The sequence below is a fragment of the Urocitellus parryii genome, chromosome 14 (genome assembly GCF_045843805.1).
Source record: "Urocitellus parryii isolate mUroPar1 chromosome 14, mUroPar1.hap1, whole genome shotgun sequence".
Classification (NCBI taxonomy): Eukaryota; Metazoa; Chordata; class Mammalia; order Rodentia; family Sciuridae; genus Urocitellus; species Urocitellus parryii.
In genome coordinates this window covers 46,549,298-46,564,977 of record NC_135544.1, presented here as the reverse complement: position 1 = coordinate 46,564,977, position 15,680 = coordinate 46,549,298, and the positions used below count along the sequence as shown (strand labels likewise).

Sequence of the window (15,680 nt, the reverse complement as noted above, 5' to 3'; positions counted from 1 at the left end):
TTTTTACTGGCTGCATGGACTTCTGATAGCATTTCTCCCATTTAAGTGACAAAAGTATCTCCACAGGTCTACAATATACTCTCTACATCCAATCCAGTTAGAGTATAGAAATAAATATTCCAGACTTTCTCCAATCACATTTCAACAAGAGACACACAATCAAAGCCATTATCATTAAGGACCCCCGAGACATTCCATTAGAAGAGAAATAACTCTACTAGCAACTATAATTGCTCCAAAAAGAGTTCTCTCTGAGTTATCTTATCAACTTGATTAATTAACCTAGTGGTGACTAAACAGCAGACTATACAGCAGTCTTTTGGGGGCTGTATGGAGAAGAGGTGAACATCTGGCCTCTTCAGGAAAAAAGCAATGAAAACTGTCAGGCAAACACAGAATTCCTGGAAACAGAATGTAGCCTGAGAAAGCTGTGAAAGTGTTACCTGGTATTTTCTCTAAATTACAAAATAAATTTCTTATTTTTAAAAAATAAAATAAATTTTAAAAATTTCTCTTCTTTGATAAGCTAAAACCTACAAAAATTCAGTTGCTAATCAAATAGAGATGAAGTTGAAGAGAAATCTACGAATAAAACTGACATTAGCCATTAAATTTAAAAAACAGAGCTTTTTGGTCTTGACCCTTGTCAAATTATATTAACTCTTGGAAGGAAGTTGTTCCTAAAGAAGTCTTGTTTGTTTGTTTTTTTTGGGTATCAGGGATTGAACTCAGAGACACTCAACCACTGAGCCACATCCCCAGCCCTGTTTGATATTTTGAGATAAGGGTACAAAAACACTTCAGAGACAAGTAAATAAAACCAGCTTTGTACAATTTCAAGTAGCGAGTTTGCCTTTGAAAGTCCTAGTAAGTCAAGTAGTATGTATCTGCTTTGAAAACTTGAAAACGGCAGATATTTTGGGAACTGAATTAAAGGAAAACAGATCTATTTGTTTACTATAAATGAGCATGCTAGGAGAGGAGAAGTAGAGAAAAATATTCCAAGTTCCATCAATAGGAATTCAATCAAGAGAGATACTTTCATGGAGATTTTTGGCAGATCCAAACATATAAAGCTTTAGAAGATGCAGAGGGTTCAAATCTCTCTGCAAGATTCGCTTGGATTACCACATCAGATAATGTGTCAATGCCTGGATGCTAAATGTCACCGTCTCTTTCCTAACTATTAAATTTAAAATAACCGGACTACCTCCAAGCCTAGTTACTATTTACCAAATTATCCTGCTGCTTTTCTTCTATCAAAATATCTTATTGTTTAACATTTCATTTGTTTACATACTTATTGTCCATTTCCCTAACTAGACAATAAATTCAACAATAACTAGGACCCAGTCAGTCATACTTGTTGCAATAGCACCAGAAAGATAATTGGCACATAGTAGTAGGTGTTCCTTATACATCTATTAAATGAACTGACTGACTTCATCAGACTAAGCTAATAAATTTCAGCAGTCAGTCTTTTTTAGACAGAGAAACCAGAAAATAGAAATATAATTCAATGCAGACTTTTCAAGGAATGAAAAAAAGACCTAAACCCTACCTTTTCAAAAATAAAATTAAAAAGGCAGATCTTCCAAAGAACATTAACTACCTAGGATGTATGCATAGATACCTCTGGTTTGCAGAAGCAAATATTACTATAATTATTAGATTAACACGTGGCTCCCTGATAACACAGCAGCTTCCCCTGGTACAATGTCAAGTAAATCTCTCAGCCATATAATCTCCTTTAATGAAAATAAAACTCAATCACTTTGCTTTTCCATGTGTCAGAAAAGAAGGTGTATATGTGACAGAGAAGAGAACCACAGATACAATAATAAGAAAAATTGGCCAGAACACATACGGAGGGGCACTATGACTTTGACATTGCAGAGATGATGAGGGAACCCTGTGATAGAAAGACCTTCATTATTTAATAAGCAAAAAACCAAGTATGCTCAAAATGAGAGATAAGAAAGCTATCTCCCTAATGAAGGTCAGGGAGATTAAAGTATTTACCTAGATTACCCTACTAGCCTTGTGAAAAGAAGGATAAATGGGTGGAAAAGTCCCCTTTTATTTTACATATACACTTAACTACATTTGTAAATTTAATTAATTAAAATTCAGTCTCCAGTCACACTTGCCACATTTAAAGTGCTCAATAGCGCTAGTATTAATATAATAGAACATGGACATAAAACATTTCCATCTCTGCAGAAAGATCTATTAGCACTGCTACACACTCTCACACAACAAGAATCCTTCATTACAAAACATGTAGCAAAGTATCAACAGCATCAATATATTTCCTGCCATTAATACAGGTATAATTTCAAGATAACACTATAACAGCATGTATCCTAAATCTTAATGTTAATCTAAATACTCCATTTGGGAAATAAAGATTTGTGATAAATCTGCATTATTATCTTGTTTTTGAAAATTAAAATACAACTAAACACTTGTCTTACATGTTCATTATCTGCAATTAGAATAAATGTTAATACTACCACTTAAAATTAGTACTGTAAGTTGTTTACTGGCTCAATGTCAAAGAACAGTAAAAAATTATTTCTGGACATAATCATCCACTACTTTTACATGTAATAACAAAAAGTAGTCATGGAAAGGAAGAAAAATATTCCATTGACATTGTCAACAAAAAGAAAAGACACATGGAAATAAAAATTGCCAGACATACCACATCACTTGGTAACTGAAATACCAAAATTATACATACTAAAGAAATTCATTTATTTCCTACACAGTCCAAATCAAAAGGTATTTTAAGAGGCAATCTAATCCACACAAATAAAATTTAAGAAAGCTGACATTAGATGATAAATGCATCCTTCATCTTGACAAAATATGCTACATTATTGTTATTCAAAAACTAAATAATCAGAAAGTTCAAGCGAACAGAATCCAATGTTGGTATAAACATTGCTACTAAAACCATGGAAATCTTTAGTATTATTCCCTATGAATCTGCTCCTCCCAACTGCTGTGTCCTCAGGCAAGTGACTTAATTTCTGATACCAGTTTTCTTATCCAAAAATAATGAAGAAATTCAGTAAAAGTTCTACTTAATACAAACGCTGATACAATTTTTAAAATGTTGAAGTGCAGGAATAGAAAAGACAGTACAATTAATAAAGAAATTATATACCAGACTTGAACAAAATAATTACTATAATCCTGTGATAAGACACCATAACTATGGCAGCCAAAAAAAAAAAAAAAAAAAAAGCAAAATCTTAAACCACACTTTTGAAACATACATGAAAGCAATCATTGTCAGTGTCGTAAGAATATTATTAAATTCTCATTCTCTAAATATTTGTATGAGCTACAAGGTTACTCTGTGAAGTAAAATATTCAAATAAGTAGTATACAACATTAAAAATCCATCCTATTGAAAAGTAAATTATAGACATGCCAGTCAAAAATGAGTATCTAAAACTTCCAGCACAAAAATGGAAGGAGCTATTATGTACAAAAAGGCCCTCTGAGAAAATGACATTCATGCTTTATAATTTGGCCTTGACTTCCCTAGCTCTTCTGAAGGCTTACCAATTGGGCGGGGGAGTGGGGGGGGGATCAGTAATTTGGGTATCTTCTAAAGCAAAATTATCTAAAGAACATGAATTTAGATTTTTACTCATGAAAGCAGAATAAGGGCAGCACAGGGTGGTGTGTAAAGGAATCAAACATTCGAAATGGAAACTAATTCTTTTTGGTATTCATTTGGGAAGAATTGAGAAAAGTGGGGAAGATAGAATAAAATTATTTGACCACTTTTTCTCCTATTACCCAAGAATAGAGGACATGCACATGGCAGCCAATTACCTGATGCTATTGGGTGAGCCTTCACATTTCAGATATGGTTGGAAAGTAGGATCCCATCCCTGGAGTATTGAGAGCCATGATTGGATTTTTTCCCTATAGCTGGTAAGACATATTGGAAAAAAGAATGGATTAGGTCTGTATAGTTTGTGCAAAGTCTGACCACATTTTATATTTAATTTCTAACTAATCAACTTCTCCAGGGAAGAGTAATTTTACAAGTTTCCATGGATTGCAGCTATTTTTGTAGCTATCACCAACAACATTAATTTTGCCCTCATTTATTACCCTATTGTTTCTGACACTAACTGTAAGCTGGTCCATTAAATATTATCACCTAAAAAATTAAAATCAACAATTCTTTGAAACGTCTTTATATTTTTCATTTAATGAATATGTTTCTACCCTGTTCTCCAAAATTACAGTCATAGAAACAAAGTTTATAAAAATATCTTCAAAAAGCTGAAATAAAATTATAGTCCATTTCAATAAGAAAAAAAAATTCAACTGTAAATGTAACTCAAAGTCTATCTTTTATGTTAAGTGAGGAGTCTATATTTCATGAACTGCAAAATTCCATAGTCCAAATTTCTTAAAAAGGTGAAAGGTGAAAAAAGTGCTTGTTTAGAACTAAAAATATTAATTGTATGGATGATAAATGAATGAACAATAAACATTTCCTGGCTCCTACAATGTTAAATGACATTGAGAATAAAACCGTCATGTAACACACTTGTTCTTTTCCTTTTAAGTCCACATGCTCTTCATTGTCACTTTCCCAACCAGAGCCATCTTTCAATCTCGCTCATGCCTTCCTTAATCACTGCAGTGCAAATCATCTCCCCTTCCACTTGATCCTATGGCTTCTTCCACCCTTCTGACATTCTGCATTAACTCTGGTGTTACTTTTCTCTCAGCCTAATTATGGAGGCTCACCCTCCAGCTACATTCTCTTTTAATTTACATTTGTCTTTATCCAGTACAGTAATCAGGAGAACTCACTTATTAAAATCTACTGGGGAATGGAGGAATCTAAAATAGAATGTTTTTGTATAGTAATAATCCCATATATATATACACAGGACATATATGGACACTACAGTGAATAAAACAGTAGGTATTTGAGACTTAAAGACATCATCCATGCTTCCCATAAACTCTTTAGAAAGTGTTGTACAGTGAAAAATAAAATTTTATTTTGTAAAAAATATGAATATTGAAGAGCACAAAGTATTAATAAAAAATAATCTCAAGTATATATGCAATTCCCTAAATATCAGGCATTTTGAGAAGAATATTAGTAAGTACCATCACATTCTAGGATAGAATGTAAATTCCTAATTTATCTACAGTCATAAAAAGCTTAAATTTAAAGAGGCTTGCATTTAGGACAAAACTTACAAAAAAGATATCTGTCCTTGAAAACAACACATTCAATTAATCTTAGGTGCAGAGCGAAGTATAATACAATTTCATAGCACTGGGAGATCAAGTAGATACAAAATATTTCAATAAAACTTCTAACCATGAAAGGTGACCCAAGACATTTCCTAATATCCATCATCAGGATGTTTTAGAATGTGTGTCTATGCTGCAACATCAGCAAGAGAATATATTATATAAATAATATATTATATAAATAATATAAATTATATAAATATTATATAAATATATAAAGTGTACTTTTTTGATATAACACAAGTATTCTATAAATTACAAAAATAAAATTTCTCACAAATTGTTTATCAGGATTAAATTTTTTCTTCACTATACTACATTATATGCATAAATATACATTATCATCATCATTATACTTTTTTTAAACTCCCATAAGCACTGGGTCATAATTTAAAAATATTAGGTACAGGCTTTCAGGTTTTCAGAAAAGAAAACAATACACATGATTTATAAAATTCATTTCTGGTTAAGACTTCAGAAAAACACAAACCCAAATGCTTTTATAATTCAAAATTTTCAGTTACATTTGATATATTCGAATAAAGAGTTCAGGGCATAAACTGCTGAGAAAAACTTGAAAAAGGACCTAATTTTCTAATTCATCGAAACATCAATAAATTCTATGTAGTTTAATATAAGTCCAAAGCTATAGTATGTGCTGCCTTACAGTTACACTCTGAGTTATATATAAATCTCAGTATTAAAGAAAAGTTTATGTTTAAAAGAATAGTTCCACTTGGTTAAATTAAGACCACATTACATAATTGAAGAAAGCCAATTAAGACTCCATTTTCAAGGTCTTTGTGGCTCACCAATCCCTCCCCCAGCCCCCATTCCCCTCACCACTTCCTCATACTGTTTTTTTTGTTTTGTTTTGTTTTAATTGGGTTACAATCAGATCTTCTTGAGAAGACAAGATTTAGTTATAAGCCAATACAGGGTGAGGGATTATATTTTGTAAGGTTTAATCTTAAAAGAACAATCTTAATGTTACTTCACTGTAACTCCTATGCATCTATAACTAAAGATCTGCACAGTTAGTACAGAATAAGTACCTCTTACCTGAAATGACTGGTACCAGAAACGTTTCAGATTCTTCTTTTCAGATTTTGGAATATTTGCATATACATAATAAGATATCTTGGGGATGGAAACTAAGCCCAAAGATTAAATTCATTTGTTTCATACATACCTTATACATGCAGCTTAAAGAAAATTTTCTACAATATTTTCAATAATTTTGTATGTGAACCAAAGTTTCATGATGTAGAATTTTGACATTCAAAGTCTCATTACGGTGGTGTGTCTTGTTGACATTCAAAAAGTCTCAGACTGACTATCTATCTATACCTTCAGATTAAGGATAATTAATTCTAAGTGCAATCAGATTGCTAGACTCTAACTTTCTAAGAATGAAAAAGCTATAAAGAGACAGGCCCTCAAAGGCAATTCCTGCTGGATGAGCAGACTAAACAAAGGTAAAAATGAGGCTCAGAATCTCTAAATAACTACAGAAAAATGCCCAGAACACTTCAGAAAGACATGGCATGAAACAGTTAAATTGGGCATGTCAAAGTTCTAAAGATCTCTGAAGGTCTAACACAAACTCTAAAATTGCTATTAACTATTTGGAGCATTTTAATTCATGTGTACCTTTTTGCAAAAACAACACGGCTAGGAGAGTTCATTAATTTTCTTCAGAATTTAATAAGGTTATTAAATTAATAAGACTGTACAGAGCAAGCAGCTCCCCAAAACCAAGTGCTACATCAAGAGTTCTGAACACAACAGCACACACTACACTAAGTAGAGCTAGTTGTAGCAAAAGAGGGGGTTGTCATTTTTCTATAAGAACAATTGGAGCTGGGGATGTGGCTCAAGCAGTAGCGCGCTCGCCTGGCATGCGATGGGCGCTGGGTTTGATCCTCAGCACCACATAAAATAAAATAAAGATGTTATGTCCACCAAAAACTGAAAAATAAATATTAAAAAACTCTCTCTCTCTCTCTCTTAAAAAGAACAAATCTAAGTATAGGACTGTACCAAAGCAGGCAAAGAAATATAAAACTAATCAGTTCATGGGAAAGTTGAAAGTAAAATATGCCTTATTTAGAACCAGGAAATCCAGAAAGCTAATATTAAAAAAAAGTCAACCTACAGGTAAATAGAGGAAGCTAGTCAATAAAAAAAGAATAACACTGAACAAGAATGTTCAAGAGGCACTGAAAAGAAACAGTGTGGCCAGCACTAATATCTGCCTTAGTTCTCAGGGCTTTCTCACCCAAGCAAGTTTGCTATAAATCTTTCTGTTCTCTTTAAGTAATTTGAGTCTCTTCCTCACAAATATAAACACTTCTAAGTATTCCCTCTATAGAGTAGAACTAATATGCTGACTACCCAGCTTCCCCTAAAATGGATATAAGCCTTCCTTTTCCTGCGAGAAAGAAACCATTCCATATGGTTTATATGGGGCTGGTAACATGCACCCCCATCCTCCTCAAAATACACACATTCACACTCCCTTCCTGTCAACTGGCTCTTAGACATTCCCACCCTCTCTCACTAGCCCATGAGTTCTTTTAATCTTCTACTCTCCTACACAGGCTCTCACACTCTCTCCTACACACTAACCTACACAAACAGATTTATGTTCAAGCAATCCAAATACTCATTCCACTGGCCTCAATGCTTTGTTCAAGGCTGTGTATCAGGTCCCCAGGAAGCTAGAAAAAGTCCTCCCCATGACTTGCCCATACTAACATTACTGGCCAGACTGCCAGCCCTACAGAGCAACACAAAAAGAGGTAGTAGAGTCCTAAAGACCTGGAGAACTTGTAGGCATACATACCACTCTTGGTATTCAGGACCAAATCCTCTTCCCTTGAACTTTGGAGCTGAAATCCTGAAGGAGTCCTGATACATCCTTTCAGGGCTCTAAGTCAGAGATTTTACAGCATCCCCACGAACTCATCATACCTCTACCTGTTTCTACCAGCAGAAAGGACTAAAAACTTTGTAGTAAGTGTCCTTCCTAATCACTTTTTGTAAACATAAAGTGAACAGCTAATTAAGAATTCAACATTAAAAACTGAAATTGTTTCTTCCATCCTACTCAGAGATTCCCTGAGAAGCACAAAAAGGAACAGACCAGTTCACTGTTCCAAGTTTTAAAATCTAACAATACATTTTGTTAGTAAAGATGGAATTTTCTGATGAGATGAACACATACACACAAAATTCAACAGCACTCTGGCAATTAAAATTCTGTGTCAGAATCCATTAGATATTACAAAAGTAGAAATTGAACTAGTCTTATTTACAGCCTCTGGCATATGGCAGGTGTGCTACAATTTCTTAAACGAATGAATAAATGTACCATGCCTATTCAGACACTCATTCTATAATTCATTGCTAGTTTTCACTTAGATACCATTATCTGTAAAGCACTCTACTGGGCACAGAGAAAATGCAAAGATCAGATAGGAACTCAGTTCTCAAAGAACATCCAAGCATTTTTGTGGCCAAAGACCCTTTATGAATTTTGGTGAAAATATGAGCACTCTATTCAGCAAAATATCTAAGCAGATACGATAAGATTCTGCATAAATTTCTAGGGATTCCCACAGTAAGAATTCCAGACTTAGTAAGATAAATAACACAATGATATAAATGCATTCACAAAACACTGTGGTTTTTTATTTGTTGGTTTTTATACACTAAGAAGAAACTTCTGAAAGATGAAACAATACTTTCAGAAATTAATTATTTAAATTGGGAGCCTTTGTATAAGAAATATTAACATGCTGTGTAGCATGAAAATATAAACAACTATATACAAATGCAAAGGTTTTCTTTCAACACATAAAGCATAAATGAGATTAGAAACTTTTTATTATGAGAAAAAAATAACAAATATTGGCAGAATCCAGTCATGAGAAAGACACTGACTGCCCTTAGGTTTTACAGATTTTGAAGTCTAACATTTTAACTATCTTTATTGATTTAAGTATTACATAATTAGGACTAGTGATCATTAAACTTTTAAATAGCATCAATAATAACTAAAATATATGGATGAATGGAGTAAGAACATGCAGCAATGTAATCTACATTTTGAAATTCTGAGACGAAATTTCCTCTTGGGTTACAGGTTTCAATCAGATGACTAGCATACTCCTCAGCTTAAGAGGACATAATCTCACAAGACTAACTTTGCCACCCAAATTTATCAAGCACCAAAATACACCATTCTACAATAAACAAGTTTTCTCCAACTATAATTTTAGAAAAACTTTACAATTTCAAGTGAATAGAAATCCTGAAAAGCTTAAGCTATTGAATTTTGCTTACTACCTCTCTAAAAACAACCAATTTAAAAAAAGTCAATTACTATTAAGAAAAATTTTCAGACTTGTGGACAAAACACAAAGCAAGCCTATAAACCTGCATCAGTAATATCTTTTTTTTTCCTTTTTCTTAAGTGCTTTACCACTGAGTTATACTCTCACACAGAAATATTTTCCAAAGCAAGTGAAAAAAACAAGCACCAGAATGAAGTTGATGTCCCATCAAGATCAATCGACAAATGTCAAAGTTAGAAGCAACCTCAGAAATTACCCAAACCATTCCTCTCTTTTATGTATGAAAGTCAAAGCACAGCAAAAGCATGCTCAATAAATTAAGAACAGATTCCAAATTTATGGAACAGACATAGGCCAAACATAACCAATATAAGTACCACAATAATGTATTTTAAAACATGAAAATTAAATTTAACAAATCTAAGTACTTACATTAAGAAGTAATTCATCTTTTGTTTTAAGAGGAAAATTCTTATTTTCTTTCTCAACTTGTAAATCATCATCTCCATCTGACAACACTGGAGGAAGTGATATATGAGAGGAAGAGGAAGATGAGGAAGAAGATGATGAGGAAGAAGAGGAGCTTGAACTATTTGAATCTGTTTCACTGTTGGAGGAAAAAAGTTGAAAATTTGGTCAGTATTATTATAATGCTATTAAAATAAGATCATTCATCTACTTTACCCTGCTTACTACTCCAAGTCTAATTCAAAAGCTAGCATTTCAAAGCTTATTATAATATTGAGAAAGTAGTCTTTATTCTACCAATAACATTTTCAAAATCTCTGCTATAATTCAAACCCTTACTGCCATAGTTTCACACATTACATGGCTATCTAAGTATAGTTAAGTAAGTGACAATCACTGCCTAAAGGATGCTCTAGGCAGGGCACCTTTCTTGGTCACCAATGAAAGAGTTTCTTCTGTCTTTAGACTACTGGGGAACCTTGTCTTCTCTAGTAGCTGAACAGCCTCTCCCCACAGTAATCACCCCTTCATCCCACTGCTGTTATTTTCAGAATTTTATGACCCTCCATCCTAATCAGTTCATGCTCTTGCTTTTAAAGAATTGTTTGAGTACATATAAGAGGGAATTATTAATTTTATATAAACAGTATTTATGTATTAGTATTTTATAACAGTATTGTGTTTATGAGAATGTTTCCCTTCAAGAACATATGCTGAAATATTTAAAATCTCATGATGTCTATTAATAACTTTAAAATGGTTCAGCGACATATTAAACAGTTAAAAAATGTTAAAACTGTTAAATCAAGGTGATGGCTATACTGGTTTGTACTAGTGTATATGTGTGTGTGTTTGTGTATACACGCATGCACACATGTGCCTATTGGGGATTAAACCCATGGGCACTATATTGCATCCCCATCCCTTATTTTGAGACAGGGTGTTAAGTGGCCCATACTGGCCTTGAACTTGTGATCAGGACTCCTGTCTCAGTCTTCCAAGTAGCTGGGATTATAAGCATGCATCATTGTGCCCAGCTTCTTCCACTTTTCACTAGAAAATATTCAATCATATAGAAAAGTTTTAAAAGTTTTTCTATAAATTTATACTACATCCAAGATAAAAATCAATGACATTCTTCATAGGACAGTCCTAAAATTCATTTGGAAGAATAAAAGACAGAGAATAGCCAAAATCAATTCTAAGCCAAAAAAGCAATACTAGAGACATCATAATACCTGACTTCAAATTACACTGCAGAGCTATGGTAACAAATGCATGATACTGGCATAAAAAGACACATAGACCAATGGTACAGAATAGAAGACACACAGACCATTGGTACAGAATAAAAGACACAGAAACAAACCCACATATCTATAGCCCAAAACATACACTGGGAGAAAAGATAGTCTTTTTTCCAAATGATGCTGGGAAAACTGATTATCCATATGTTAAAAAAAAAAAAAAAAAAGGAAGAAAAAGAGAAAAAAGAAACTATACCCTTATCTCTCACCCTGCACAAAAATCAACTCAAAATGGATCAGACCTAGGAATTAGACCAGAAACTAAGCAACTCCTAGAAGAAAACACAGGGTCAACACTCCAGCAAATAGGCACAGGCAACTATTTTCTCAATAGGACCCCTAAAGCACAGGAAATAATTCCAAGGATTAATAAGTGGATGGCATCAAATTTAAAAGCTTCTGCACACCAAGGGACACGATTAGGAATATGATGAGAGAACCTACAGAATTGAAGAAAATCTTTGTACTCTTCTGACAGAGGATTAATATCTAGAATACATAAAAGAGCTCAAAAAACTTCACGGCAAAAAAGCAAATAACCCAATTAATAAATGACAGACTCAAATTAAAAACAGACAGTTCTCAAAAGAAATACAAATGGCCAACAAATACATGAAAAAATGTTCAACATTGTTAGTCATTAGGGAAATGCAAATCAAAATGAAATTTTATCTTATACTAATCAGAATGACAGTCACCAAGTACACAAATAATAATAAATGCTGGAGAAGATGTGGAGAAAAAAGGAACACTTTCACACTGTTGGTGTGATACTGTAAAATAGTAAGAACATCAGTATGGAGGTTCCTCAAAAGACTAGGCACGGAACCACCATATGACCCAGTTGTAACATTTCTCATTATTTATCCTTAAGAATTAAAGCATACTAGCATAATACATGCATACCCGTGTTTATAGCAGCATAATTTACAACAACGAATCTATGGAACCAGCCTAGGTGTCCATCAACGATGAATAGATAAAGAAAATGTTGTATATATACACAATGGAGTTTTATTCAGCCATAATGAAAAATGAAATTATGTCACCTGCAGGAAAATGGATAGAACTAGAGACCATTATGATAAGCGAAATAAATCAAAACTCAGAAGATTGTTTTCTCTTATATGTGGAAGCTAGAGAGGAAAAAAAGGGGGGGGGGAAATCCCATGAAAAGGAAAGGGAAATCAGTAGAGGAAAGGGACCAAGGGGTGGGAGATGGGGTGGGATGGGCAAAGTGCTTGGGAGTGATATTGGACAAATTATAGTGTATTATGTGCATGTACAAATATAAAAAACAAATTCTATCAGTATGTACAACTATAAAGTGCCGAAAAAAATGTAGGAAAAAAAGTTTTCCTGTAAATTTATACTGTATCCAATATGAAAGTCATGCTCCTTAGCATGAGATCTTAAGAGTCTTAACAATCAGGTTCCTGGTAAACTCCACAATCCCATCTCCCACCACTTCTCACATGGATCCCATATCTAGCAGACAAACTCATATAACTTTCCATAGCCCCTAACATTTTCACAACACACCACTGCTTGGGCTATTTTCCTTGCCTTCAATGCCCTCAACCCAGAAAAACTCTCTTTATAGTTTCAACTCAAATATTATCTCCTATGAAACCACCCCCCACTCACCAAATTTACTTTCTTCCCTAATTCCCACAGCATTTCTCAAATTGCTACTATATTCTATTAGTACTCTAACATAATTCTTTGTAAACCATGGTTACCAAAAACCTGATACCAAAGACCATGTATATGTATCAAAACGTTGTCTAACTAGTACAGGGCAATGGTTGTACCACTTTTCATTTTTTCAAATATTTGGTACCCCCTTCCATCATCCGCATATGGTCAGTAGTGTCCCAACACTGTTCTGTTTATTGGAATGACATACCCCAATGCCTGCCTTCAAAACTTGTCCCCAGATCATCTAGCACTTACTTCACTTTCATAGTGACATGGACTCTGAAATCCCATAAGATGATTATAATCTTAGAACTGCCAAAATATCCTGCCTTGTTTATAAATGGCTTACTTGCCCCTCTCCTCTATACATTCCTTCTTGCTGTATTTAAATTCTTCATCCTTCTCCATACCCTCTACTCTTAGTTGATATTTCCCTGAAAAACTCCTTTTCTCCTCACTGTGTATCCTCAGTATCTGCCCCCACCCCCAATTATTCAAATATTTGTAGGTAATGTTCAATGAGGTTTTATAACAAGCCATATACTGGAGCCTTCTCTCACAAGACACAGGGAGGGATTTTTTTTATAAAACGTATTTAGAGCATAAAAAACTAAATAACTGTTTAGCTACTTTCATGAACTTGTACTCCCTACAAGGATTCTAAAATTAACATAATTTTCAAGAACTAACTTCAGAACACACAAAATAATACTTATGATCCTCATTTCATCTGATAAAAAAAAAAACTCAGGACTACACTAGACCTAACACATACAAATAATAATAATAATAATAATAATAAAACCTGTAACTCAGATCTGACCCAAAAAGTTATAGCCACAAGGGTATATGCCAAACTGAATAGTTAAAAGGAAAAAAAACAGACTTCTAATTGAAAATTACACTCCCCATACATAAAACCACTTTGGCTATCAAATTTAGAAAAGTAGCGCGCAGGGCAAGAGCTAAGCAATGGGCAGGGCAAACTCGAGGTCAACACGTGCGCCCCGAGTACCAGCTACCTCACCGCCCTCTAAGCCCACCCCGGCACCTTCTGGGCTCATAGGTGCCGCTCCCCGCACGGGTCACACAAGCCCCATCCCCGCAGCTCCGGGGCTCCTAGGCACTCCACCTGTCAGAGTCCGAGTCTGAGTCCGAGTCCGAGGTCTCCGAGGAGAGCGGGGTCTGCGCCAGCCCGGTGGCGGCCGGGCCAGTGATGCAGGCCCCGCAGCGCTGCAGTTCTGGCGCAGGCTGGGGCGCTGGGCTCCCGCCCGCCTCGGCGCTCGGGGAAGGCGGTGGTGGTTGCTCCCCTGCAGGCTGAGCCTCCACGGCCTGCTCACGGTCTGGGCAACCCTCTTCCGACTGCAGCGGCGGCAGCGACCCCGGCGCGGGAATTGAGTCCGGAGACGGCACCTCTGCACCATGGTCAACCCCAGTGCCAGGGCCACTGAATTTCAGGGTTTCCAACTGAGCGGCGGCAGCCTCCACTACCTCCATCGCGCCGCGCCAGACACCCCGAGACGGCCTCACGTTCCGGACCTGCAGACAATCTCTCGTCTCCCGCCAAAGAAAGTAAAACTCCCTCTGCAAGGGACACAACCGCGCCAGACGCAAAGGTCCCGCGTTCCACAGGTAACTAACTACACGCGGAAAAGCCTGAAGACACGCCCCCGGCGTTATTCAGCGGCACTTCCGGGAGAGCGTGTGACGTAACGTGACGCGACGGCGCGACGCCGTTCACTGGAGGCGGGCCTACCAGGGCCCTTGGGAAGTAGGCCACAATCTATAGATTGCTTTGCTGCTTGTGAACTTTCTCACACATGAAAGGCCGGAAAGCAGGGCTTTCTGTACCTGAGTCTCGGCGACTTTTACTCGGAGCGCCGATTTGAAGCCTGATTAGGGAACAGGAGAGGTGCCCGAGGAGTGCTAGGTTCTGTACAGCAGAATCTTAAGCCAGTTGTTTTCGTATTTGTACCCTCCACTCCCACCCCAACTCCGGGAACTAGGCATTGAACACAGGCACGTTAAGCCACATCCTCAGCCTTTTTTGAGATGGGATTTCGCCAGATTTTTAGGGCCTCGCTAAATTGCTGAGTCTGGCCTCGAACTTTGGACCCTCCTGCCTCAGCCTCCCCAGTCGCTTTGATTACAGGTGGTTGTCATCATAAGTCCGATTTAAAGCAGGACATCTTGAAAAGATCTTTCTGGTAATTTAATTGAAGTTACATTGGTGGACCTACAGATAGAAAGCACATTTATCAAACATCTCAAAAAAAAAAAAAAAAAAAAGCTGGGCGCAGTGATGCATGCTTGTAATGGCATGGACTGAGGCCAGAGGATCACAATTTCAAATTCAGCCTCAGCAATTTAGCAAGACCCTGTCTCAAAAAAAAAAAAAAAAAAAAAAAAGGACTGGGGATGTGGGTTAGCGTTGAAGTGTCCCTGGATTCAACTCCCAGTGCTGGAAACAAACAAAACACCAAACCTACAATTATTCCGTTTCCCTTTTCCCCAAAGTACTCCCAAAATAGCA

The 15,680-nt window shown here is 35.8% G+C and overlaps 1 protein-coding gene across 1 annotated transcript in view; it reads right to left on the bottom strand.

The window, feature by feature from the left end:
* Naf1 (nuclear assembly factor 1 ribonucleoprotein) overlaps window positions 1-14,802 on the bottom strand; it is a 38,602-nt gene extending 23,800 nt beyond the window's left edge. Inside the window, exons 1-2 of the mRNA XM_026395848.2 lie at window positions 14,280-14,802; window positions 10,104-10,278 (exon numbers count right to left, since the gene is read on the bottom strand). Coding sequence (XP_026251633.2) covers window positions 10,104-10,278; window positions 14,280-14,644 — 540 coding nt within the window. The 5' untranslated portion in view covers window positions 14,645-14,802. The remainder of the gene's footprint in view (window positions 1-10,103; window positions 10,279-14,279) is intronic.
* Between the last annotated feature and the right edge of the window lie 878 nt (window positions 14,803-15,680).